General features: G+C 40.6%; 1 protein-coding gene across 1 annotated transcript; it reads right to left on the reverse strand.

Annotated features, from left to right (window-relative positions):
- Positions 1-422: 422 nt before the first annotated feature.
- Positions 423-20,711, reverse strand: Smim13 (small integral membrane protein 13). Its single transcript, XM_048348483.1, has 2 exons — positions 20,193-20,711; positions 423-3,242 (listed from the first exon to the last, which is right to left on the reverse strand). Exons 1-2 carry the CDS (start codon positions 20,266-20,268, stop codon positions 3,055-3,057), a joined length of 264 nt encoding a protein of 87 aa, XP_048204440.1. The 5' UTR covers positions 20,269-20,711; the 3' UTR covers positions 423-3,054.
- Positions 20,712-24,326: the final 3,615 nt, after the last annotated feature.

The following is a 24,326-nucleotide window of genomic DNA, read 5'->3' on the forward strand; positions in this document are numbered from 1 at the left end:
CACTATGGGGTCCATCAAGCTCTTCAGTGAACCAGAGGTATATATGTAAAGCCTCACTGAACAGTGCTCCTCAAATGTTTAGTGTTTTGGCATTTGGATCTGAGGAATGTGACTGTACAAGCAAGTTTCTGAGGCAAAATAGAAATTTGAGGATGGCTAGCTAAGAAGGAAATGGAACAATCTACCTAAGTCCTCCGTCAGAGAATTCATTCACCATTCTGTAGAAGAATTCAGGCAGGATTCAAATATTGGTACATATTTTAATGCTTACAGCTTTTCAACTTTAAAATTAATCACAGGCTAGTCCACTTGCCACTGATAGACTGAAAATGTAGTTGTGACAGAATCCTGGTTAAGTGTGGTTACAAAAATATCACAGAACAGGAAAAAGAACCAAAATAACATACATATCACACCAATAATTCTGCATGAACTGCTATTTATTTCCCTCCCCTCTCTTAGTGGCTTTAGAAATACACACTACAGAAAACAGGATGCACAAAAAATAAAAGTTTTGAACAAAAAATTAGTTTATGGACTTTCATGTTGGCATCAGCAATTCCTTCCTACCTTTCCCAAGTAAGATAAACATAGCAAGTGTGCACTGTTAATGCCTTTAGAGCATATCAATATGCCCTTATTAATGTAGATCATTTCCTAAAATGCTATAAAGATATGCTTAACACACAAATGCCAATAAATAATGTCCAACATATGTATCTTTAACAAGGTTGATTTGGGTGTAACTACAGTAGGTAGGGGAGTGGGGATTAACATAGCCATCATTCTTTAATACTGATACAACAGGAAGCTCACAAGCTCAAATTTCTCAACAAATATTATCATCTAAACCTTAGGACAATCACCACAAAACACAAACAAAACAAAATATGGACATTTTAATGCAAGTCTACCCTCCCATACCAAGATGTTTTGGGGCATTCATCTTTTTTCTAATGAATGACCATTCCAATGTGATATTCAGCTAGCAAATAACACGTTACAATTAACAGTAGGACCTATGTCACTGCTTTTTATGCCCACAAGTAACCATACATCCACTAAGGAAATTACAATAAAATGGTTGCACCCCACTCTCAGACACTGGGCAATGTCTTCCAGCAAATATGTAAAGTTCTACGTGTGTATTCCCTTTCAGAATACCCAATAGGACACAATATCATCAAGGAGGTGTTCAACAGGAATGCAACTGGGCAGACAGTGAACTATTCATAAAAACAAAAGCTGTCAGCATGAAGAATGAGGTATCAACACAGTTATACACCATGAGAGAGGTGATAACCAGCTCTTCCAAAATAAAAGTTAAAAATAAGGAACTTTGATTAACAAAATAAATTGGCTTTGCATTTCACTTTTGTACAAAGCTGGGAACACTAAACAAGAAGATTGGTTAATCCATATCTGTTCCCTAGTAAACAGTCCAAAGTTCAGTCAGACAAACATGGAAATCTGGCAAGAGTCATTTAGACCCGTTCTGAGGGTGTTCTCACCTACTGGTTTTTAAGTATCCAATACCTTTGAGGGCTTATCACTGAATTATTACTGGTAAAGAACAACTGTTTCTCCAGAATGCATGCCTGGGGCATGAAGTCCTCCCATACAAAGGGAGTGACCAGTATATAATAGTACTCACACTAAGTTACTACACCTCAAATCTTGAAAAGCTCGCCCCCAAAATGTATTTCAGGAAAGGTAACTACTTTAACATTACTAGGGTCAGAATTCAGTTCCCCAATAAATAACTGCTACCTTGAAAAGAAAAATAAACTTACAAACTACCATGTTTTGCCAATTCATTAAGATGCACCACGTACATTGCTAAGAAAATGCTGCCCGTTCAACTATGATACATGCCTTGTATCACAGAAATTGCTTCTCTGATACTTATTAAAAGGGTGCTTCTAAAGTTAAAACAGATTTTCATCACATCAATCTTGTGCATAACCTAAAGAGTAGGGGAAAGTGACTGGTTAAGTTATAACTTCATATTCTGAGTCCAACTCTTCTGAATCACTTTTTAAATCGCAGTCATGGATAGCTGCTTTTTCCCACACATGGTCCTGGTGTCAAGAGTACTGAGATGAAGCATTTCCTGAAGGAGTACTCCAACCCTGTCTTTCACTGAATGGAAGCAGAAAGCTTTGGACAAAAGGTTGATTCCTTCATGGGAATCCTGCTTGATGCTGTATTGATCACACTGGCTTTCTGTTACTTAGAATTATGCTTCGTGGATTTCCAAGGGCTTTGGCAAATTCTCCTGCCTTCAGGTGCATCATTTGGCCTGTGATGAGCATTCCTTTCGCATCTGCTTCATTGACAAAGCATGGTACAGCTTCATCTACTTGTGGGGATCTTCCTTTTAGGTCCTATAATGCATTTTCTTGTTGTTGCCTTGTAAGAAAATAAGGAATTCTAGTCATTCCTCCAATGATGAATATTTGCTTCACTAATATCAAATGTACACCCTGCTGCTCCATTTGCATGCATTTCAGAAATGCTGAATCATAGTGTGGCCTTTTTAAAGACATTTCTAAATGTCTTTGATGCCAACAATGCACACACAGGTGAAGGCAATGATAAGAGGACACTTCACACAAGCATGGCTAAGATAATCACATGAACAAACCACGGATGATAGTCATTAATGCACCCCAAATTCAGACAAATTAAAATGTCAGCAAAGCAGTCCATTTTCTGTCTAATAAAGTGTTTCTTCAAGCTTGGGATGTTTTCCCAATTCATATCAGTGCAAAAAAAAAGATAAAGATAGCCCAAGAGATAAGGAACAAATGGGTTAAGTAGAGAGCTAGTGAAGCAAAATATTATCTTAAGATGAAATTTTCAGTGGTCTAACTGTTTCGATTCCCTTTATTTCGATATGGCTTACATGTAAATCTGTTTTTGTACTGGACAAAAAAAGCCAAGTACAAATGCTGTTCAGTCACTTTGTAAATTTTCAAAGCCACATAACTGAAGACAGAGGCTTGGAACTGCCTTTAACATTTACTCAGGAATACAGGCCCATGTCTGGGGTCAGTGGCCTTCATCAGCTGGTGCCCGGCGCTGGCGAGCAGATCTTAGCCTGTGTGCAGAGGCTGAGGGGTCTTCTTCCGTTTCAGACCCTGAAGGCTCATGATCTCCCTCCTGGGATCCTGTATCTCCCACCAGTTCTCGAAGAAACTTGAATTTAGATAAAAATAGATGCCATACAAAATACCAACCTAGAAAAAAAAAGACAAACGCATTAAGGAAAAGTATTGTACACAGTGTCATCCATTCAGAACAATCCGATAAATGAACAGTAGATTACAAAATAGTGTATGTAATAGATATAAATGATTAAAATATATTTATATAACAAACATTAAGCATTCATGATATACAAGGCATAAACTCAGGATAAACTGAGATTATACAGTAAGAACAAAAATAATCTGCTTTCCTAGAATTCAAAACTACAAGCTTGGTGTTTCCACATTAAAATTATAATGAAATAGAGTTTGGCAACCAGGTACTGTTAAGTATTCCAAGACTTGATTAAAAAAAAAAACTCTCAAGAAATCAAATAAGATTATAATACCTGACTAAAAATAATTACTCTGTTAAAATAGAATTTTGAGAACATTTGGGGGGAAGACAAAGTTTATACTTGATTTGGACAGTCATACTTCAGTGCTACTGAGAAGTGAACCAGAATGGCTTTTCAGTCAAGGCCAAGAAATAAGAATCACTAGAAATAAATAATTTTTCCTTAGTTATATGATAAAAGAATAAAACCATAGAATAAATACCTCAGGAGCAGGATTTTAAAAATACTTCATTTTCACCTTTGAGTTATTAAGAAACAAATATCAGTAAAGGAACAAACAGGATAAAAATCTCTAAACTCATGCTCTCTTGTTATGAAGAGGTAAAGAGCAAATCTAGCCATTGTAAGGAGTTTTTCAGGCTGAGGTTGTCTTCATATCTTTTACTGTACATAGCTTTGTTGGTATCAATAGATTATGGCATCATCTGATGAAAGCAGCTGTGCAGTTGTGCAGTTGTCCAGTTGTTTTGTGTTTGGGGGAGGAGGGAAAGCAGGAAGAAATGGTACTAGAGTATGAACTCAGGGCTTTGTGCTTGCTAGGCAGGCCCTCTATCAATAAGCCACAGTGCCAAGTTCTTTCTTGCTTTCTTTATCAAGAAGAGTCCCAACTTTGGCTTGGTGCTAGCCTTGGGCCAGATTCTACCCCTACCTTTCACATAGCTGGGATCAGAGAAATGCAACCATCTGGCTTTACTAACTGATCGATTGCTAACTTTTTTTTTTTTTTTTTTTTTTTTTTTTGGTTAGTCATGGGGCTTCATCTCAGGACCTGGGTGCTGTTCCTGAGCAATTTTTGCTCAAGGCTAGCACTCTACCACCTTAAGCCACAGCTCCACTTCCAGTTTTCTAGTGGTTAATTGCAGGTAAGGGCTTCCCTGCTCATGCTGGCTTACAACTGTGATCATCAGATCTCAGCCTCCTGAAGAGCTAAGATTATAAGAGTTAACCATCAATATCAGATTCAACTGTCAATTTTTACAGAAAAGGTAGAAGGAATCTTGATAGGGATTGCACTGATTCTGTAAGTCAATGTGAGCACCTATTCTGTTTTTACCATAACTCTCTGAAATCACCAAAGTTTCCCACCATGAATACATTGTTTTGATAAGAAAATAAGAAAAAATAAAAAATGATAAGTAGATCATAAATACTCTGTAGAATTGCATGTATTTAAACATTTTTCCACCATTAATTGGTTTAAATTAATAAGGCCAGGTGATTTTAAGGAAAATTTTTCCCCTTAGGTTTGGAGAATATAAAAGCTGAACAAACTTTTGATAAAGCTATTGTGTTAAGCAGAGATTGGATATTATTCAGGTAATTATCCAGGAAATTAATTATTCAGTTCAAAGATAATAGCTTTGACCTTAATAAGACCAAAGGTTCCAGGAATGTCATGTCTATAAAACAGCTATAAAGAAGCGGGGTATAACCTAGCTGACATCCAAAGGAACATAGGTCAAGGCCAGCCTGGGCATTAAATCCATAAGACTCCATCTCCAAATTAATCAGTGAAAAGCTGGGCTAGAGGCATGGTTCAAATGCTCCAGTTGAGCAAGCACAAGGCTGTGAGTTAAAATTCTAGGACTAGTTAAAAAGTGTGTGTGTGTGTGTGTGTGTGTGTGTGTGTGTGTGTGTCTACACAAACCATAAAGAATGAGGGAGGTGAAGAGAAACAGGAAGCCTCTAACTGGAAAGTCTATTATTAAAAAAAAAAAAAAAAAAACCAATGGGGTTCCATCATACAATATTCTAGTGCCCTTGGGATGATTAGCAGAAAGCAAAGGCTATCAGCACAAATCTGTAACACACAGAACTGAGGAGTGCTGTGATCAGAGCTTGGGATATGAGAACACATTGCTAGATTACAGTCTTTTTTCCAATTTGATTCAGCTTATAGTTTGTCTGTTTTTGAGACAAGATTTCATTATGTACTCAAGATGACCCTGAACTTTTTTTTGTTTTTGCCAGTCCTGGGGTTTCTTGAGGGCCTGAGTACTGTCCCTGGCTTCTTTTTGCTCAAGGCCAGCACTCTACCACTTGAGCCACAGCACCACTTCCAGCTTTTTCTATGTATGTGGTGCTGAGGAATCGAACCCAGGGCTTCATGTATACGAGGTGAGCACTTTACCACTAGGCCATATTCCCAGCCCCCGACTCTGAACTTTTTAATGTAGCCCCAACTGACCTCAAACTCAAGCTCTACCTGCCTAACAGTCTCCCAAGTGCTGAGATTACAGGCAAGCAGCACTTCATGCAACTCTTTTCCTCAATTTTATTAACATGAACTTCATTATTTTCTTTAATCACTGTCAGTTACCAAAAAGCGAAAAGCACTCAATCTCAAGTCAAAATTCTGGAAGTGGGGCCAGAGAAAATGGCGGGGTTTGGAGAAGCAGGTCATGGCTGTCAACGGTGACTGTGTCCACAATCACCACTCCCTTCCCCACAACACCAGATAAACCACTCAGCCTTCGTGGTCCTATTATTTTTACCTCAAATCTGGACATAAGCAAACTCAAATAGTATATTTATTTTTCCCTATTCTATCTGTGTGGAGATGATATAAGACTTTCAGGAAGGATGTGGACAGTCATGCTGCTTCCTATAAAAATACTGTAAGGCAGAGAATTCCCCTGATATAAATATGGAGTTCATCTGCTGGGCAGCTCAAAAGAACAAACAACTCACCACACCTGTTTTGTTTTTTACAGTACTCCTATAATGATAGGGTGGGAAGTGCAAAGGGAAGGGAGAAATTGCAGTGTTGCTATGAAATGTAATGGTATTCACTAAACCAAGGGAAGTTCAACAAGCTGTCCTCAAGTAATGTGACAAGTTCTTACCAACCTGTCATTTTGGGGAGAGGGTCTAGAAGAGGCAGGACAGAGGGGGTCTTTATATCACAGTACTGAGGCAAGATCTCACCTTGGCAAGATCTGATGCTTCTACATACAAGATAGTTTAGCAAAGAATGTAAATTGTCTGAACAAAGGAATGACACTAATCGGTTTAAAGAAAAACTACTACCTAAGACATTTATTTTGCAAAAAAGAACTAATTAGACAATCCCAATAGGCACATACCAAGAAAATCATACTTGGCAAAGACACAGAAGTCCTACAATACCAATACAACTTCTAGTAAGCTATTTAAGAATTGCATTAGCTCAACATGGAAACAAAAATGGCTAATACTTTTTTAACTTTTGTACAAGTACTCTGGGAGATAAGTTTTGCACATATCACCTAATAGCCAAATGGTTCCGTTCAACTAAACTGTCACATTTCTGGTATGTCACACTTCTTATAGCTCATAGGGCTCTGTTCTATTCATCTATAACATTTTATTGGTACTGAATTCAGGACAAGTATAATAGACAAAGCAGCTATTAGTTCGTGTAACAGAAACTCTATATCACTTGGCTAAGCCCAGAAAGGGGATTTTGTTAGAAGCCTACAAGGATGGCTCACAGTCCATGGGAGGAAGCACCCTGACCAGGGACAGGAGACAGTTGTCCTGAGTGAAGATCATTTTCTCAGTCTTCCCTCTGCATGCTAACTTCACGGTTCTGTGCCTCTCTGCGCCCACTGCTGCTCCTTCCCCAGCTTTCTAGGACTTCACAGCTCTGCCCCGGGTCTGATCACACATTTGCCATAGGATCTGAGTGCATCAGGGGAGGTATTGTGTTTACCCCTAAGAAGACAAGGGTGATTTCAGACATTAGAGGGAGTGGATAGGATCCCCAGTAAAAGGTCTCCTCTACCTTTAGTAGGCAATATACCACCACCACCATTCCCCCCTCCCAGTTCTAGAGCCTGAACTCAGGGCCTGGGCACTGTCCCTGAGCTTTACTGCTCAAGGCTAGCGCTCTAGCACTCTGCCACTTGAGCCACAGTTCCACTTCAGCTTTTCTAGTGGTTAGGAATAAGGATCCCATGGTCTTTCCTGCCTGGGCTGGCTTTGAAGAACCATAATGTTCAAATCTTGGCCTCTCAAATAGCTAGGATTACAGGTGTGAGCCACCAATCCGGTGGCAATACACTCTTAGAACATGGTCTCTCCTGCACAAACCACCCAAAACACCCAACAAGAAATTCTGTTGCTAAAATCCAACCAAACTCTTCCATTCCAGACGAAGAATGATGGAAAGGTGATACTGGTCCAGAAGCATTATACCCATAAGTTAACATGTTGAATTGAAATTCCTATGCACAACTACGTATGAATGTTTTTTAATCTTCCATTCCTTTAGTGAATGTCCATACTGCAAGAGGTCCTCAACTTTTGGAGCAAAGGAACCACTTGGGATAAGGGCAAGGGTGGGGGATGGGGATGTCAGATGAGGCACAATCTCCCTTTCAGGAGAAAGCACAGCTTTAGATGTAAGTTCAAAAGCATTCATTACCCAGTGGAACTGCCCACAGTTAAAGGTATGTGATTATCATCAAAAGGATCAAACTGGCTGCTCATCAAAACCTACAAAGTTCTTAGAATCCTGCTTCCCAGGGGCTCATCAGGTGTCCATTATCAATCCCCAGGATTTGTGCTTAACTTTTTAAGCTCCTTGGACGATTCTAATGCACATGCAGGTTTGGAAAAGAAAGTAATAGAAATGAAGACCCATGAGTCTCTTGTGGATCAATTATGGAGACAGGCCAAGGAAAAGGAGAAAGGTGTTTGCTGTGCAGTGTTCATGAGGAAGGGATGGAAGGGATCAGTAGAGGGTCTGCTTGAGAAGACTCCAAGTCAACTGGGAGCTAGGGGCTCATGCCTATAATCCTAGAGATTTAGGAGGCTGAGATCTAAGGATCGTGATTTGAAGCTAGCCCAAGCAGGAAAGTCCTTTGAGACTCTTATCTCCAACTAACCACCAGAATATCAGAAGTGGCTCTGTGGCACAAAGTATTAGATAGAGCCTAGAGCAGAAAAGCTCAGGGACAGCACCCAGGCCCTGTTGAGTTCAAACCTCACAAGTGGCCCCCCTCCCCGCAAAGTGATTAGATCATGAATACTCTGTCCTCAACAATGAATGTTGTGTTACAAGAATGGGTCTGTAACAAGCTCAGCCCTCGGTCTCACCCAGGCTGCTGCCATTACAGAGGCTTTCCACATGCCAGCACCATTATCTGGACTTAAGAGCACCTTTCTAGCAAGCACAGGGCCCTAAGTTCAAACCCTAATATGGCCTAAAAAAATAAAAATTAAAAAGATTGCTGCCTTTGCTCTAAATAGAATTGTATTGCTAATACAACCTATTTGGTTAATGATTTATATAACTTTTATGTATTCAGAACCCAGTGTATTGTTAGAGAAAGCAAATGACTAATATAAACTAGATTATCACTCTTTACATATTATTGTCTGTAGGAGAGAAGCAAATAACCTAAGTAGTGTGGATGTGAGTGTGTAAGACTGAGAGAAGCACCACAGAAAAGAAGGATAGAATTATAGCTACGAGTTTTAACTTCAGCTTACCACAGGACTAGAGTAGCCTAATACGGACTCCAGGCCTTACAGTAACAAACTGCCCCCATGGGGAAGGAGAGAAGAAATACCACTGAAACCTGCCAAAAAGGACTTAGCCCCTTGCCAGCATACCTGCAGCAAAAGGGCCTCTTCCAGAAGCCCAGTTTGCTAGAACTTCCCCATTCAAACCTGATATACACACAATGACATTTCTCTCATATTCCATTAGCTTGGGCCTTGTACCAGGAGCAGCATAACCACATATTCTTATCTGTCTAAGCTATGGAATCTTTCCAGTAGACTTACATAACCCATCTTTGTGACAGTAGTGACTCATTTCAAAACTCACATTTGTATAAAGCTCTTTTTTCATTTTCTATCCAATTATCTTATTTCCAATTTACTCTGAAGCCACTAAGGCTCCCTTGTAAGAAAATATGTGCAAGTCCATTGATGAAGGCTACACCAAGAGCCAAGTACTTCCACCCCTTACCACAAGGCACCCTGAGCGAAGTCAAAAGCCCCTGGAATTACCAATACTGAATCAACACACTCAAAAGTGTCATCAAAAAAAAGGCTGGGTTTTTTTTAAGCTGCTTTTTTTTGGTCAGTTGTGGGGCCTGAGCACTGTCCCTGAGCTCTTTTGTCAAAGGCTACCACTTTGAGCCACAGCACCATTTCTGGTTTTTGACTGGTTAACTGGAGATTAGAGTCTCATGCGGACTTTTCTGCCTGTGGTTGGCTTTGAACTGTGATCCTCAGATCTCAGCCTCCTTAGTAGCTAGAATTACAGGCATGAGCCACCGGCGCCTGACCCCTCTACCTTGTGCTCGTGTGTGTGTGTGTGTGTGTGTGTGTGTGTGTGTGCATCCAAAAGCTCCTGAAAGGTACCATATCCTCTTCTGCAACACATCTTCCTCTCCCTCACTTAGAGGTGTTAGAGATTTTACTTTAAGATTCCCACACCCATCTGTTTCCTTCTCTACATTCCTAGCACCACTCTATCCAAGATCAAATCTGTATTACTAATCAGCTAGCTTCTCACCACTGTCTCTTAGGTCTCTGAGGCATGTCCTGACTGCTCAGCCACGAATCCTAATTCAACAATCTGCTTGAAATAAGGGCTTTTTTTTTTTTAATCTTTCAATATTACTTCTCCAATGTAAGGTCTCTTGGACAACTGCTTTAGCACCTCAACCACATTTCCATCCTCCACTGTATAAATCCTGTCTTCTCCACGAGATACAAGTTTCTTAAAGGAAAATGTAGGGTTCAACCATGTTCCCACTGTGTTCCCTATGTCTCAAAATACACCAGGACACAGTAAATACTCTAAACTTCCATCTTCCATTTTCTCCAAACAAAAATGACCTGTGAATTTAAAGATTTAGGGATGTTCATCTCCTTACTCTCTCAGAGCAGAATGTTAGCTCTGGATGGAAATGAAGATAGGTAAAATCCAGAAGGTTCTGTGCACTATAAACAGGCAAAAAGGATAGCTTTTAGATGATGATTCTGAACTCTGAGACAGCCAGAAAAAGAAGCAGAAGCCTCAGTTTACAGCATGAGTGTGTTCCTACTGGAGTACCAAGTCCTCAGAAGCACAGACTGTACTAACCTTGAGACATTCATGCCCAGCATCTACAGCAAATGTATATTAAGTGTATTTTACCAAATAATATGAAGATCATTCATCTTGAAGCAGCCCTACTTTGAACCACACTACTTGTAAGGAAAAATTTATAATTGTACTAAAGAATTATTCTTCATTGTGTCAGGGTTTTTAGCACACCCCCCCCCACTCCCCCGACCCGCACGCCCTGACCGGACAAGCCAAGCAAGGAAAGGGTCGGCAGGCTGCCCCCACCCAGCCCTCCCTCACCAGAGGACAATCAGATGCCCTGGGAGTCAAGTCAGCACAAGATCTCATTTATTGGGGAAGTACGTGCCACTAATATAAGGCACAGGAGCCAATCAGGTCTAAGATCGGCAGGAAGGGGAGGCATGAGCCTCCCCTTCCATCAAGGGCGGAATTGCCGAGGCATCACAGCCCACAGAACCGCTTCCGGGTTATAACCAAAGAACTTGTAGCAGCTGTGCGTTGTTGTTAGGTGCTGCCATCTTAGCCACATGTGGCCCCAAGACTGAGAAACAGGCGGGGCCAGCTAGTTGACTTCCAGGTGTGCCCCACATCATTGTTCAAATACAATCCTATGCAGCTAGGCACTGGTGGCTCATACTTGTAATCCTAGGAGACTGAGATCAGAAAATGGTGGTTCAAAGCCAGCCAATGTGGCTCAAGTGGTAGAGCACAAGCATTGGGCAGAGAAGCTCAGTGACAGTTCCCAGACCCTGAGTTCAAGGCCCAGGACAGGCACACAGACAAAAAAAACAAAACAAAACAAAAAACCTCCTAATATGTTACATGCTATGTTGTCTACACTCTTCTGGATACAGGGATAGAGTAATTACAAACCAAACGAGATCCCTTACTTCAGAGAACTTACATTCTAATTGTCAGTGCTAAATAAAAATTACCAAAGTCATTATTTTAAACTAACCTCAACAGCCTAAAAACCAAAAGAGTCACTCCTGCCAAAGTTCCATAACACCAAACTGAAACCAAGCTGTTTATCTGACCTCTCAAGAAATAAAGATTAGAGATTTAGCAGCTTAAGTCCCCAACAGGCCAGTTTCAATTGGCATGATAGGGATAGTTCATTCTGCCTTAATCTTCACACGCACACACACACACACACACACACACACACACACACACACACACACACACACAAAGATAAGGAAAATTATCAGATGTTAGCCAATCAATTATTTTTCTATTGTTCTCCTTGTCCTCCACTTTACAAAGAAAATAACTCAAATGAGCAATGTGCTATTTCTGCTTTCTTCGCCTTGTGGTCCATAAAACCAACCTCTTCTTCTAGACCCATCAGAACATTTGCTCTATCTTACGGGAATAGAGTTCTGCCTGATTCTAGAAGCAAAATAAAACCAACTGACATCTGATAAGTCTTTGGAAGGAAAATTCAGCTGTTCCGTCCTATCCACTCTGCTTCTAACTTCAACGAGTTTTTACACAGAGCAAGAAGTCAATCAGCAAGCATTACCATTGCTAAGACTTTTAAAGATACTGAGCAAGTGCCCATAGAACCAGAAGTGGCAAATCACTGAATCAGAATTACCCTAACCCAAATCATAGTGAGGTAGGTCACCCGAGAAGGTGTGGTATTGACTTGGTCTGAGGCAAAGGTTAAGAGCCAAAAAGTAAAAGGTCAGGTGCAATGCCTATCAGGAGTTTGAGGATCATTACAAGTAAAACACCTGCGAAGATGTTACCATATGGAATCTGACATTACTAAGCAAATTTCTTCCACTAGTATGGAAATATCACTCCGGATGCCTGCTGATTCTTAATAAATTACCAGTTATGTGAAAAAAAATCCGATATAAGAAAAATTCTGAGACGCCCTAAATGTACTCACAAAAACTGAGAGGACGGAGAGAGAGAAGACAAATTAATGTTAGCAGCAACTATGGGCTGAAACCAATAAAAGACTAACCTACATTCATGAATGTATGTTAAATCCTTGACTTAAAATTATGAAGGGCCCAGAATGGTAGCATCTATCTGTAATCCCAAATACTCTGAAAACATAAGTAGGAATATTACAGTCTGAAGCTGACCCAGGCAAAAGTGTGTAAGACCCTATGTGGAGGAAAACAAAAAAACCTAAAAGCAAAAGGACTGGCTGGGGGCATATCTCAAGTGGTAGAGTATGGTCCTAAATTCAATGTTACAAAGGAAAAAAGGATGAAAAAAAATCCCGAAGTGGCCATCTCCTAGGTGTCACTTATTCCTGTTTACAAACTAACTTTCTGGACTACTATTCCAAACCAATCAAGAAGCAACAATTACTTCTCCTTATGTACACCATCTCCTACTCCAAAAGGTTTCCAACTTCATATAATCCTGTCCCCCCAGCCCATTCAAAGCCAGTGGAAGCTCCCAGTGAGCAACGTATGCTTTCCTTTCCCAAATCTTTATTCTAAAAATGTTCTTGGTACTTAGGAGACAGAGGCAGGAAGACTGTATTCCTGAGCAACAGAGAAAAACCCTGTCTCAAAAAAAATTTTTAAAGCAGCTCTTCATTCTGAGGTCTAGCAGACACAATTTCTAAGTCAGTCTTGCTGTTGCTGTTGCTGTTGCTGGTAGCAGAACTTTCTCAAGACCTTGTTCTTTTCAAGCTAGTATCTATAACAGTGCAAACATTTCTTTAATTTTAGATCATCTTTTCCTTAGTAGGTGTGGTGGTAATTTCAACATTCAAGAGACTAAGAGAAAGCCAGCCTGGGCAATACAGCAAGTCCCAGGTCAGCCTGGGCAATATAACAAAGCCCTGTCTCAAAACAAAAAGAAACCTTTAATCTCAAGAGTTTTAGTTTGTCATTAAGCTAAATGATTATATGGCTTACACATTTACACATTAAACTAATGTTATAATTCTGTCCTTTGACAGGAGAAACAGACTCCTGAAATAATTCATTTATTTCATATAGCGCAAAATACTCTAAGAAGAAAGAAGAGTGACTTGTGGTCACAGCAGGTCTGAGATGACATTTGATGTGAAGCATGACTGAAGAAGTAGCCATATGAAGGAGCCCATGGCAGGCACAGGACACATGCCCTATAGACGGTATAGGACTAGCCAGTTCTGGACAGCTGGAGGAGGTAGGGAGAAGGGACAGGTGAGGTCTATATCACATAAATTTTCATGGCCACAATAAGAAATCTGGATATTCTGAGGAAAATGTGAAGCCACTGGAAGACGACATAAATTTTAAACAAGCAGTGATACTTTTGAAAGATTACTCCATGGATAGGTAGTGGCAAATCTAGAAAAAGAAAATAAAAGCTGGGTTACCAGTTGGAATCAAATACAATTGAGGACTACCAGAAAGGGTAAAAGGAAAAGCAAAGAACTGCTTAAAAGATTTATATCCAAGAAGGAAGTGAGAGAGAATACTTCTCTGGAAAAATGGAATACACTCAGAGTAGATTTCCAAATTTACCAAGAGGATCTTGAGCTCTACTGAAGAGACTACATCACTGCCCAATCATTTGACTACCAGCTCAAGCTGACAGAATTCCTCATCTTTTATTACATCACCCTTAAGTATGGACATAGCAATTCACTACACATCTACAGGAAACTTCCAGTCAAGGAGAGTCCAAAGCAAAGAAGCAGAAAGAAAGCAGGGAAGAAACCAAGACAGTGCAAGAAGAACAAACATTCTGTTAAGTGTTCATATCAAACTAATATGCTGAGGAAAACAAAGTAATTTACATACACATAGTTAGAACATGAATACAGGGCAGGGAATGTGCCTTAGTGGTAGAGTGCTTGCCTGGCATGCACAAAGCCCTGGATTTGATTCCTCAGTACCACATAAACAGAAAAATCCAGAAGTGGTGTTGTGACTCAAGTGGTAGAGTGCTAGCCTTGAACAAAAGTAGCTCAGGGACAGTGCCTAAGCCCTGAGTTCAAGCCAGTCCCAGTCCTGGCAGAAAGAAAAAAACCAAAAACAGCCAAACAGAAAAGAAAATCTGAGAACAAAGCTCTGAAATTGATAACTTGACGGCTAAAATTAAAATCCAGTATAAAATGCAAAACAAATACCAACCCATATCCTAGAACAGGGGCACGCAAGTGAGCTAGGCAATAGGAAACCCAAAGGTAAGAGTCTATCTAACTAGGAAGTCCAATGTCCCAAAGGGTGAACAAATGCAGCTGTGATACTCACTGGACACTATGATGAAAATGAACTATGCAACTTATGGGTGGGTGGGATGGGAGGTTAAAACTGGGAGAGAGCAAGGGAAGAGGTAACATTGTTCAAAAGAAATGTACTCTTTACCTTACTTATGTAACTGTAACCCCTCTGTATATCACTTTTATAATAAGTTTTTAAAATCTTTTTTAAAAAGTCAAACATTCTATCAACAGAATTCAGGATGAAGAACAGAGACAATTACTAAAAGCCTAGTAGAAATAAAATTTTCCCAGAAATAAAGAAAAAAATTATGAATTGAAAGGGTTCATTATTGAACTATCAGAAGGAAACCCCCTCATATGATAAGTATGCTAATCCAAAAGTAAAATAGGTTTTAAATGTCCAGAAAAAAGGAAAGACATACCAAGGTATGTCATCATGACATTTCAGAATACCAATAATCCAAAGGCTGCTCAGAAAGTATCTACAAAGAGAAACTGAGACAAAAGGCACTGGATTTCACAAAATCAGACCTAGAAGCTACATCAATGAAGCAATAATTTTAATATTTTGGGTGAAAATTATTTGCAAGCACAAATCTATTCAAGTTAATGATCAAATAGAAAGGTAGAAAACATGTGCATCTTGCCAGGCACTAGTGGCTCACACTTATAATCCTACTTACTCTGGAGGCTGAGCTGAGGATCACCATTCAAAGCAGCCTAGGCAGGAGAGTTCCTGAGACTCTTATGTCCAATAAACTACTCAGAAACAACCAGAAGTGGCACTGTGGCTCAAGTTGTTGAGTGCTGGCCTTGAGCAAAAGAAGCTCAGGGACAGTGTCCAGGCCTGAGTTCAAACCCCAGAACAGCACACAGAAAATAAATACATCTTAAAGCATGCATTTCCTCAAAACAATATTTGTCATACATTCTTTCTTAGAAATCTACAAAAAAAAATGTGTTGCTACAGAGCAAAAGTTAAAGGGCCAGGCTCAAATGATAAAGCAACTGCTATGCTAGTGGGAATTCTGAGTTCAAACCTCAGTACCTCCAAAAAACAAACAAAACAACACTATAAATTGAAGACAATGAAGACATGTGTTCCCGAAAGCAGGGCACAGAACCAGTAGCAGGGGATGTATAACTTTCTGTTTGAGAATGACAGCTGTTGAGAAGGACTGGGCAGGGGGAAAAAAAGGAAGCATAGTTGATTTTAAAATGTGGAAAAAATTACTCATGAACATGTGGTAAGAGATTATGGAACACTGGAGAGAACAGTACAATGGGTTCATGCAAAAAAGTAGTATTGGGGAAATTGAAAAGGCAATTAACTTCCAAAAAATGAACAGCCATACAAGAAATTAGGTGCAGTCTAAATATAAATCCTGACTAGCCAAAACTTGTGTTATTAACATAAGCAGGAAAAACTGAAGACCACCTCAGCTAATGTTTAAATTTGCATAATCAGATGGTCTTCTAGAAATGTAGTAGTGGTGGTGACATTGGAGAAAAGAACATATTTCAGTTTATTTAAAGAGATACAACAGGGAATTAAGGTGGCTAAGCAGGCAAAATGGGAAATAAATAAGAAAGGCAAAATCAAGACTGACACCTAAGTCTTTGGCTTGAACCACTGAGGGCAAGGGGGTAATGTTTCAGATGGGAAAGACTGAGGAGAGGAACAAGTGTAGAAATCAAGAAATCTGCTTCAGATGTATTAAACTGCAGGTACTTATTAGATCAAGTTTGAAGCATGAGCCTGGAGCTGAAGGAAAAAGAATTTGAGATAAAAAATTTAATTTTTTCAGCTACAGTTGCTGTCTAAATCTCTAAGATTCTATATCATAGGGAGGGAATAGGTAGGAAATACAAGTATACATTTAGGGACTAAGACGGGGACTCAGTGGTAGAACATGTACCAGGCCTCAAGTTTGATCTCTAGCACCACAATCATATATACACATGTACACAAACATATATACACACACTATACACATATATATACACATATACACACAATCATATACACATACCAGTGAGCCTTGTATTTATATATATATATATGTTTATACATACATGTATATTACACATACATTACACAAACAGAAAATAGCATCCATCTTGTAAGGGCATATACAACTCTATAAACTATCTTGTTTTTCTGGGCTCTTATCTGTTTCTTTGTTTTGAGACAGGATCTTATGATACAGAACAAACTCCAGATTCAGCCTCCTGAGTGCTGAGATTATATTACAAAGAATTAAGAACATTTCATTGTAGATGACTGGTAAAGAGATGATACATAAACCAATTGACATATGTAATTTATTTATAAATTACCAGGGAAATGAATTTACTAATGTAAGTTGTGTTAAAAAAAAAAAAAAACCTATAACATTCTAAGAAGCAAGAAGCAGGAAAAGTAATTAACCTCTTTGGCAAAAACACCGTAAAGGGGATTTACAAAAAAAAAGGAAAAAAAAGAAAAAATGGCTCTCAAAAGTTCAGGGTATAAAATGAGTAAGAGAATTATGTGCTACAGAACTGATCAGTAGTCACTTGTTCGGTAAAGTTCATTTGTTTGTTACTGAGCTTAAGAGAGCAAGGGCAACTTCAGTAATTGGTAGAGGGTGGAAAACACTAGAATGAATGAAATGAGAAATCAGAAGCAAGCAATGTAGGCAGAAGGAAAATTGCCTTAGAAATCAGATTTTTAAAAGCAAATTTCTCTTCATTAAAGAGCTTGTCAGGATTCTAAAACAAACTAAGCTATGATTCCTTGAGGGCAGACCCAAGCATATATTCTGTTTCTAGTGCCTTGTTGGCAGCCTACACCTAGTTTGCTGAACTGAATGAACTCAGTAAGAGACCTGCCCTGAGGGTAGAGACTCATAAACTCCACATTTGAGTTTAAGGAAAAAGATTACGTGAAATCTTGAGATGGGGGAGGAAATATGATGGTTTACTTTTTTCTAAAAATAATAAATATATAGAAGTGCTTATAGCATTCATTAGATTCTTTCTTATGACCACCAGAAAGGTAAGAGCAATTATTGCTTAAATCATACCCTGCTCACAGCTCTCTAGCAGCTCTTCAGCCAGTACTGAAGATAAAAGTGCTTGCTACCAACTGCGTCTTCTCTCCTGCCAAATTCATATACAGAATGCCTAGCTCACAAAGTGACTGCATTTAGAGATAAGGCCTTTAAAAAGGTAATTCAGGTTAAATGAGGTCACAAGAATAGGGACTTTAATCCAAAGAGAAAAGGCTCTTTTTCAAGAAAGACCCAGGGGAGACAGCAGAAGAAAACACCAGGAGAAGACAGCCATCTACAAGCCATAGAATCTCTGTTGATTAAAAACAACTATTCTCTAATTTTTTGTAATGGAAGCCCAAGCCAAAAGTGGTGCTGTGGCTCAAGTGGTAGAGCAGTAGCCTTGAGCAAAAACAGCCCAGGGGCAGTGCCCAGTCCCTGAGTTCAAGCCCCAGGACTGGCAAAACACAAAAAGAAAAACAAAAGGCTATCTTATCTTGCCCCATCCCAACAAGAAAAAGATATGAACAATTTCATGAAGCTATTCTTGACCATTACAATCAAAATGATATATTACAGTTTGCATTTGTTTCCTGAAATTAAAGGCAAGGCAACTGTAGAGAAAAAAAAAAGTGAGTACAACTAAAATACTATGGAGAGATTAAGAAATCCATCAGAAATTCTGCTTTCTCAAAGGAAGTTTGGTGAACATTAAATCCAAGATGTCTGTTGGTCACATCCTCATATTTAGGTAGCTGGCATGTTAAATTAGATAGGATTAATATGTGTCTTCTTCCTTCACTACATTCAAATGAATAAGAAGGGTCTAGTATTCCTTACTTCAAGAATCTCAAAACATCCTACCTATAATCCCAGAAACACTGGAGAAGCTTTAGTAAGAGGATCACCACCTTGGCTTTATCTGAAAAAGTAACTAAAGCAAAATGGGTTACAGGCCTTTGCCAGGCAAGCATAAGACAAAAAAAAAAAAAAAAGACTAACAGTAGTTTAAAGAACCTAAAGACTTCTACAATTAGTCCAAAATGCTGATACCACAAGTGAAAAGTGACTTAAGTTATTCAATTGTTTATAAGTCATCAGAAAAAATATGAGAAGTTTTGGCTCTGGTATCACAAAAAAAAAAAAAGTAGTGCTGTGGATTGGCTCAGTAGTACAGCACCTGCTTAGCATCTGTGAGGCCCTGGGTTTCACCCCGAAACCACTAAAAACAAAAAAATGTGTCAACCATACATATAAGTATATAAATATATATGCATGCATATGCACTATGGCAAACCTATCTTTTTCAAACAGAGCTGGAATACTGAGCATTTACTATGCAACTGACACTCTATACTACAGAATATGTATTCTGACCCATGATGGCATCAATTTAAACACAAACTTGGCCTTGTAAGTATGAATAAATTCACTGATGTCTATCTGAAAATACTTTTCAAATTTTCACTCCTTGCTGAGACCTGTGGCTATCGGTTACTGTGTTAAAAAGAAAAAAAAAGGAAGAGAGAGAAAGAAAAGATAGAGAGAGAGAAAGAGGATCTAAAATTCCACTAGCTTTGCTTTGAAAAGAGCATTTAATGTCTCCTCATTCCAAGAAGAAAAAATACCCACCGCAAACAAAATAGCACCATTATTGCAGAACTTAAGAATTAGGTTATCTGACCCTGGAAGTTTAAAATAGCTGGAGTTTTTTTTTTTTTTTTTTTTTTTTAAGTTCTGCCCGTTCTCAACATCTCTGCTTGGAATTTAGCTGAAGCCTGAACTCAAGTAAACATTTTCACGTGTGCTGAAAACCCAAGCGTGTTCTAAAAGCCTAGGCCAGATGAAGATGGAGACACCTCTCCTTGTCATTTGGGTCAGAATCTATTAAAAAAAAAAAAAGTGAGAACAAATCGTTTTACCTGCGAATACAGGCCAGGGTTAAAATCAGAGCAGAGTGCGGCACTACGAATGCAATCAAGGGCAGACTGCCTGTGAGGCGTTTTCTGGTTTAACCTAGAACCAAGATGTCCAGCCCTGAATCCTGTCTTCCCCCACCCCCAACCCCACCCGCAGGATGAAAGTCCGGGGCCTGTCAGGCATCGGGGGACATCATCTGGGCTCACTCCAGAGCCTCCCGAGGAAGACCGAGGGGCTGAAGACACCTGTCTCGCCTTTCTGCCAGTTGGCTGGTTGGTCTGAATGAGACCGAGAGTCCAGCCCCGTAGTCGAGCTGAGGAGCTGCCCAGCACCGCCCGCGCCCCGCCGGCCGCCCCCACTCACCGCACACCATCAGCAGCAGGACGATCAGCAGCGTAGCCACGAACACCAGCAGGGTCAGCCCCACGTTGTGCCACATCTTGGGCGCGGGCGGGTGGCAGCGTCCGGGCGGCGGGTGCGGGCTAGAGCGGCGGGCGCGGGCTTCAGCAGCGGTCGCGGGACGCGACGGTGCTCCGGGCCGGCATGGGCGGTGTGGGCGGCGGGCGTCCCCTAGCAGCGCCCCCGGGGGCGGGGCGGGGCGGGGCGGCGCGGGGAGGGGGCGGCACCGCGGCGCGGCACTGCCCGCCCGACGGCCCCTCCTCACCGGAGCTGGCGGTGAGCCGCGGGGCGACCCTCTACCACCTCATCGCTCCGGAGAGCCGGGGTCGCGGCGCCCTGACATGCCGGCGGCAGCCGGATGCGCTTCCATGGCGGACGCCGCGCGTCAATGGGAAGAGCGAAGAACACAGGGGACACGCAGTGGCCACTCGATGCCACCCGCCCAAGGACCACCTCGGCCCCCCCAGAGACGCCAGACGTCAACGTCCCCTGGCAGCGACCGCAGCGACTCTGCGCCCGGGCCCCCTCCCCCGCAGCAGCTCATCACCAAGCGCCCCCTCCGCCGCGCTGCGGGGATGGCTGGGAAATGTAGTGTGGAGCGCAGTGGAAGTTGGAGATACCGCCTCCACAAAGACTACAATTCCCAGAAAGCACCGCTGCTCCCGGACCCTGCTGTGGGGCTCCTAGGCGTCCCCAGTGCCTTTGGTCTTTCTGCTTGTGGAGTGCAGGCTGCTTTTGTGGTGTTCCAACTCTGCTGTCAGTTTAGCTTTCCTTTCTTGCGCTAGGCCTAGTCGCCAGTGGGATTCCAACTATTGCCCCACGAACAAAGACGTTTTTAAAACGAAGAGGAGGAAAAGGGAGGTGGCTGCCTGAAAAACTGGTTGCACTTGAAATGAGCCCTATTGCCAAGGGCAAAGGTTGGATACTGGGGACTTGGAAGTATCTAGTCCCACGTACAGAAGGATCAGGGTCGGGGAGTCCCCTTTTACTCCAGAAACAGATAATGTGTACTATGGTTTTATAGGTAATATAGCTCAGAAATGACTGGTGGATGACTTAAGGACATCTACTGTGAATTCACCTACCTTAGTGGAAAGTTTTATTTAACTGATTTCTTGAAATCAAGTGAAAAAGCTCACAGCTGAAGCCTTTGCTTTTCTGTCTTGAACAAACTTTTTTTGTAACAAAAATATTTTAGTAACCTCAAGTAGTTTACCTCTGCTTGGAATTAAATCTCCCCAGTTTTGCCAGATTACAGTCATTCTGAAAGAGATGCCCCAGAAGAAGATCATTGTTTCCCTGTTTCAGCAGCAAATCAGGAGCCTTCACATTTTCCTGTGATTGTTGCTCCCTGCAAAACCTTTCTACTAGTTTGCAAATTACTTTGAGGAAAAGCCCTGCCTAGGCCTGGTGGCTTCGCCCTGCTTGTTAAGGAAAAGAGCAACTGCTTTAGGGTAAGGACGGATTTTTGAAATGTAAGGTTTTGTCTAAAACTGGCTTTTTTGCAAGATGGAATTAAGGCATACCTCAGAAGACACACCTCAGATTGTTCAAGAAATAGCAGAGAGTGTGGGTATGTTTTGAAAATATTTGTGTATTGTTAATCTATTCCAAATTATTTTAATATTTACCTTATGTAAATACATTTTACCTTACTCAGACTAGCCAGTGGAGATCAGATTGTGTACTGAGCTAACCAACTTAAGCAGAAGGAGCAGGGCATGCTGAGGGGAGCAGCCAACCTACTCTGTGTTTGTTTGCCACATTCCTGGCTGATTGTACATCCTTTTGCAGAATAAATTTTGCCTTGCTAAAACAATTACTTTCATGTCTATCATGTGACTTCCAGTGGTTCTTATTTACAGCATTACTATTCCTTGTTTTCTTGTTAAAAAAAATTTTTCCTTGAGTTAGTAAATATGTTCATTCCCAGCCACCCTACCTGACTGTATGAGTTGTATTTCATAAGAAACATCAGGCAGCATTTTTAACATATCACTATATGAAAATATATTACATGATAATTATTTTCAGAAGAATTCTGTTAAAAATGAACCTAGCGCAATTAAGACACTTAAATATCAATATATGATTTTTTCCATGGATGATTCAACTCTGCTACACAACAGAACACATTTTATTAAAATTTATTGAAAGAGACTGGGAATGTGACTTAGTGGTAGAGTGCTTGCCTAGCATACATGAAGCCCTGGGCTCAATTCCTTGGTAACACATACACAGAAAAACCCGGAAGTGGCACTGTGGCCCAAGTGGTAGAACACTAGCCAGGCCCTGAGTTCAAGCCCCAGGACCAGCAAAAAAAAAAGGGGGGGATATAAATTTTAAGAGGCTGGGAATGTGGCTTAGTGATAAAATGCTTGCCTAGCATGCACAAAGCCCTGGATTTGATTCCTCAGTAGCACATAATTGAAAAAGTCGCAAGTGGCGCTGTGGCTCAAGAGGTAGAGAAGAAGAAGACACTGTGGCTCAGGAGGAGGAGGGGGATGGGGAGGGGGAGGGAGGGGGAGGGGGAAATATATTGAAAGAACAAGTAGTCTGTCTTCTCTTTTATTCACATATATTGAATACTTGCTAAGCACTGTTCTAGATGCTGAGGATATAGCGATGGATGAGACAAGGTGCCTGTGCTCAAGATGTGTAGATCGTAGTTGGAAGACACAGACAATGCACATGAATGGGAAATTTTCAGCAACTGCTGGTGAAGAAAAGACTTTTTAGATTGGGAACAACATAGAAGAGTATGCTAGATAATAGGGACAGCTTATGCAAAAGCCACAAGAAGCAAATGTGGCTCTTCTAAGCAAAGGCAGTATTTCTCAACCCTTTGTACACATTGTGAATCACCTAGGGAGATTAAAAGTTATAAATGTCTCATCCTCATACTGAAACAAGAGGCTCACTGTTAAAGGGCTCCCTCAAGAGTATAGTGTGTATTATGAACTCCAAAGCTATGGTTCTCAGATCAATCTCTGGATCTGCAAGATCACTTGGATACTACTTAGAAACGTTTCAGAGCGACTACATTCAAAATGTTTATGGTAATCTAAGTAAAGGTGGTGGCTTGGATTAGAGCAGTCACTGAGTTTGTGGGAAATAAATATAAATACATTTGGAAAGAAAATCATGCCTCATCATAATTAGCTGATGGTTAGATGCCTCATCATAATTAGCTGATAGTTAGATGTAGAGCACTGATGCAAAAACTAATCATCAAAAGACATGGATGTGGCCAGTCACTGGCAGCTTATGCTTGTAGTCCAAATGACTCAGGAGGCTGAAGACCATGGTTCAAAGCCAGTCCAGGCAGAAAAGGCCATAAAATTCTTATCTGTATAACTGCCAAAAAAGCCAAAAGTGGAACTGTGGCTCATATGTTAGAGGGCTAGCCTGGAGCAAAATGTTTAGTCCCTCAGTTCAAGCTCCAAATCCAGGACCAAAACAACAACAACAAAAACCAATAAAACAACAACAAAAACCCCTCAGATGTGGAGGAAAGGGAATCTTTACACACTGTTGATAAAAAATGTAGATATAGCCATATGGAAAACAATATGGAGATCCTCAAACTATAAAAATTGGACTACTGCTGAATGTTGGTGGTAATTGAAAGAAGGATGAAGGATATCGTAACTGGGCTAAACACACACTCAGGAATCAAAGTCACCTAACTCTGGAAAAACCATGATTTTTTTTGCTAAACTATGCAGCCACATACATGCTATATTTTGGATCTTAACTGTCCACGCAAAAGGTGTATGTTTTAAAAGGACTGTTCTTCATTGTAGCAGTATTGGGAGTTGATGGAGACTGAGATTAGGTATTATGAGAGGTCTTTAGGTCCTCTCAAAGGGGAATTGTAAAACTCTACCTAGTTCACTCTCCCTTTTCTCCTTTCCTTTCCTTTCCTCTCCCTTCCTTTCCCCTCATCTTCTTTCTCCCTCCATCCCTCTCTCCCACCTATAGATCTAGATGTGACTGCAGCTGCACACTCTACCATCTAGTACACCACACAGCCTCTATGTCTTTCAGTCTTCAAAATGTGAGCTAAGTAGACCTAGTTTTACAACTGTGGCCTTA

Source organism: Perognathus longimembris, chromosome 6 (genome assembly GCF_023159225.1).
Source record: "Perognathus longimembris pacificus isolate PPM17 chromosome 6, ASM2315922v1, whole genome shotgun sequence".
Taxonomy (NCBI): Eukaryota; Metazoa; Chordata; class Mammalia; order Rodentia; family Heteromyidae; genus Perognathus; species Perognathus longimembris.

Bases quoted from the DNA above. Each gene is read 5' to 3' on its own strand.
- Smim13 (XM_048348483.1), bottom strand. From the start codon at position 20,268: ATGTGGCACAACGTGGGGCTGACCCTGCTGGTGTTCGTGGCTACGCTG. The intron at 3,243-20,192 runs GTGAGTGGGGGC...TTTTTTTTCTAG, and splicing joins CCTGCTGCTGATGGTGTGCG to GTTGGTATTTTGTATGGCAT.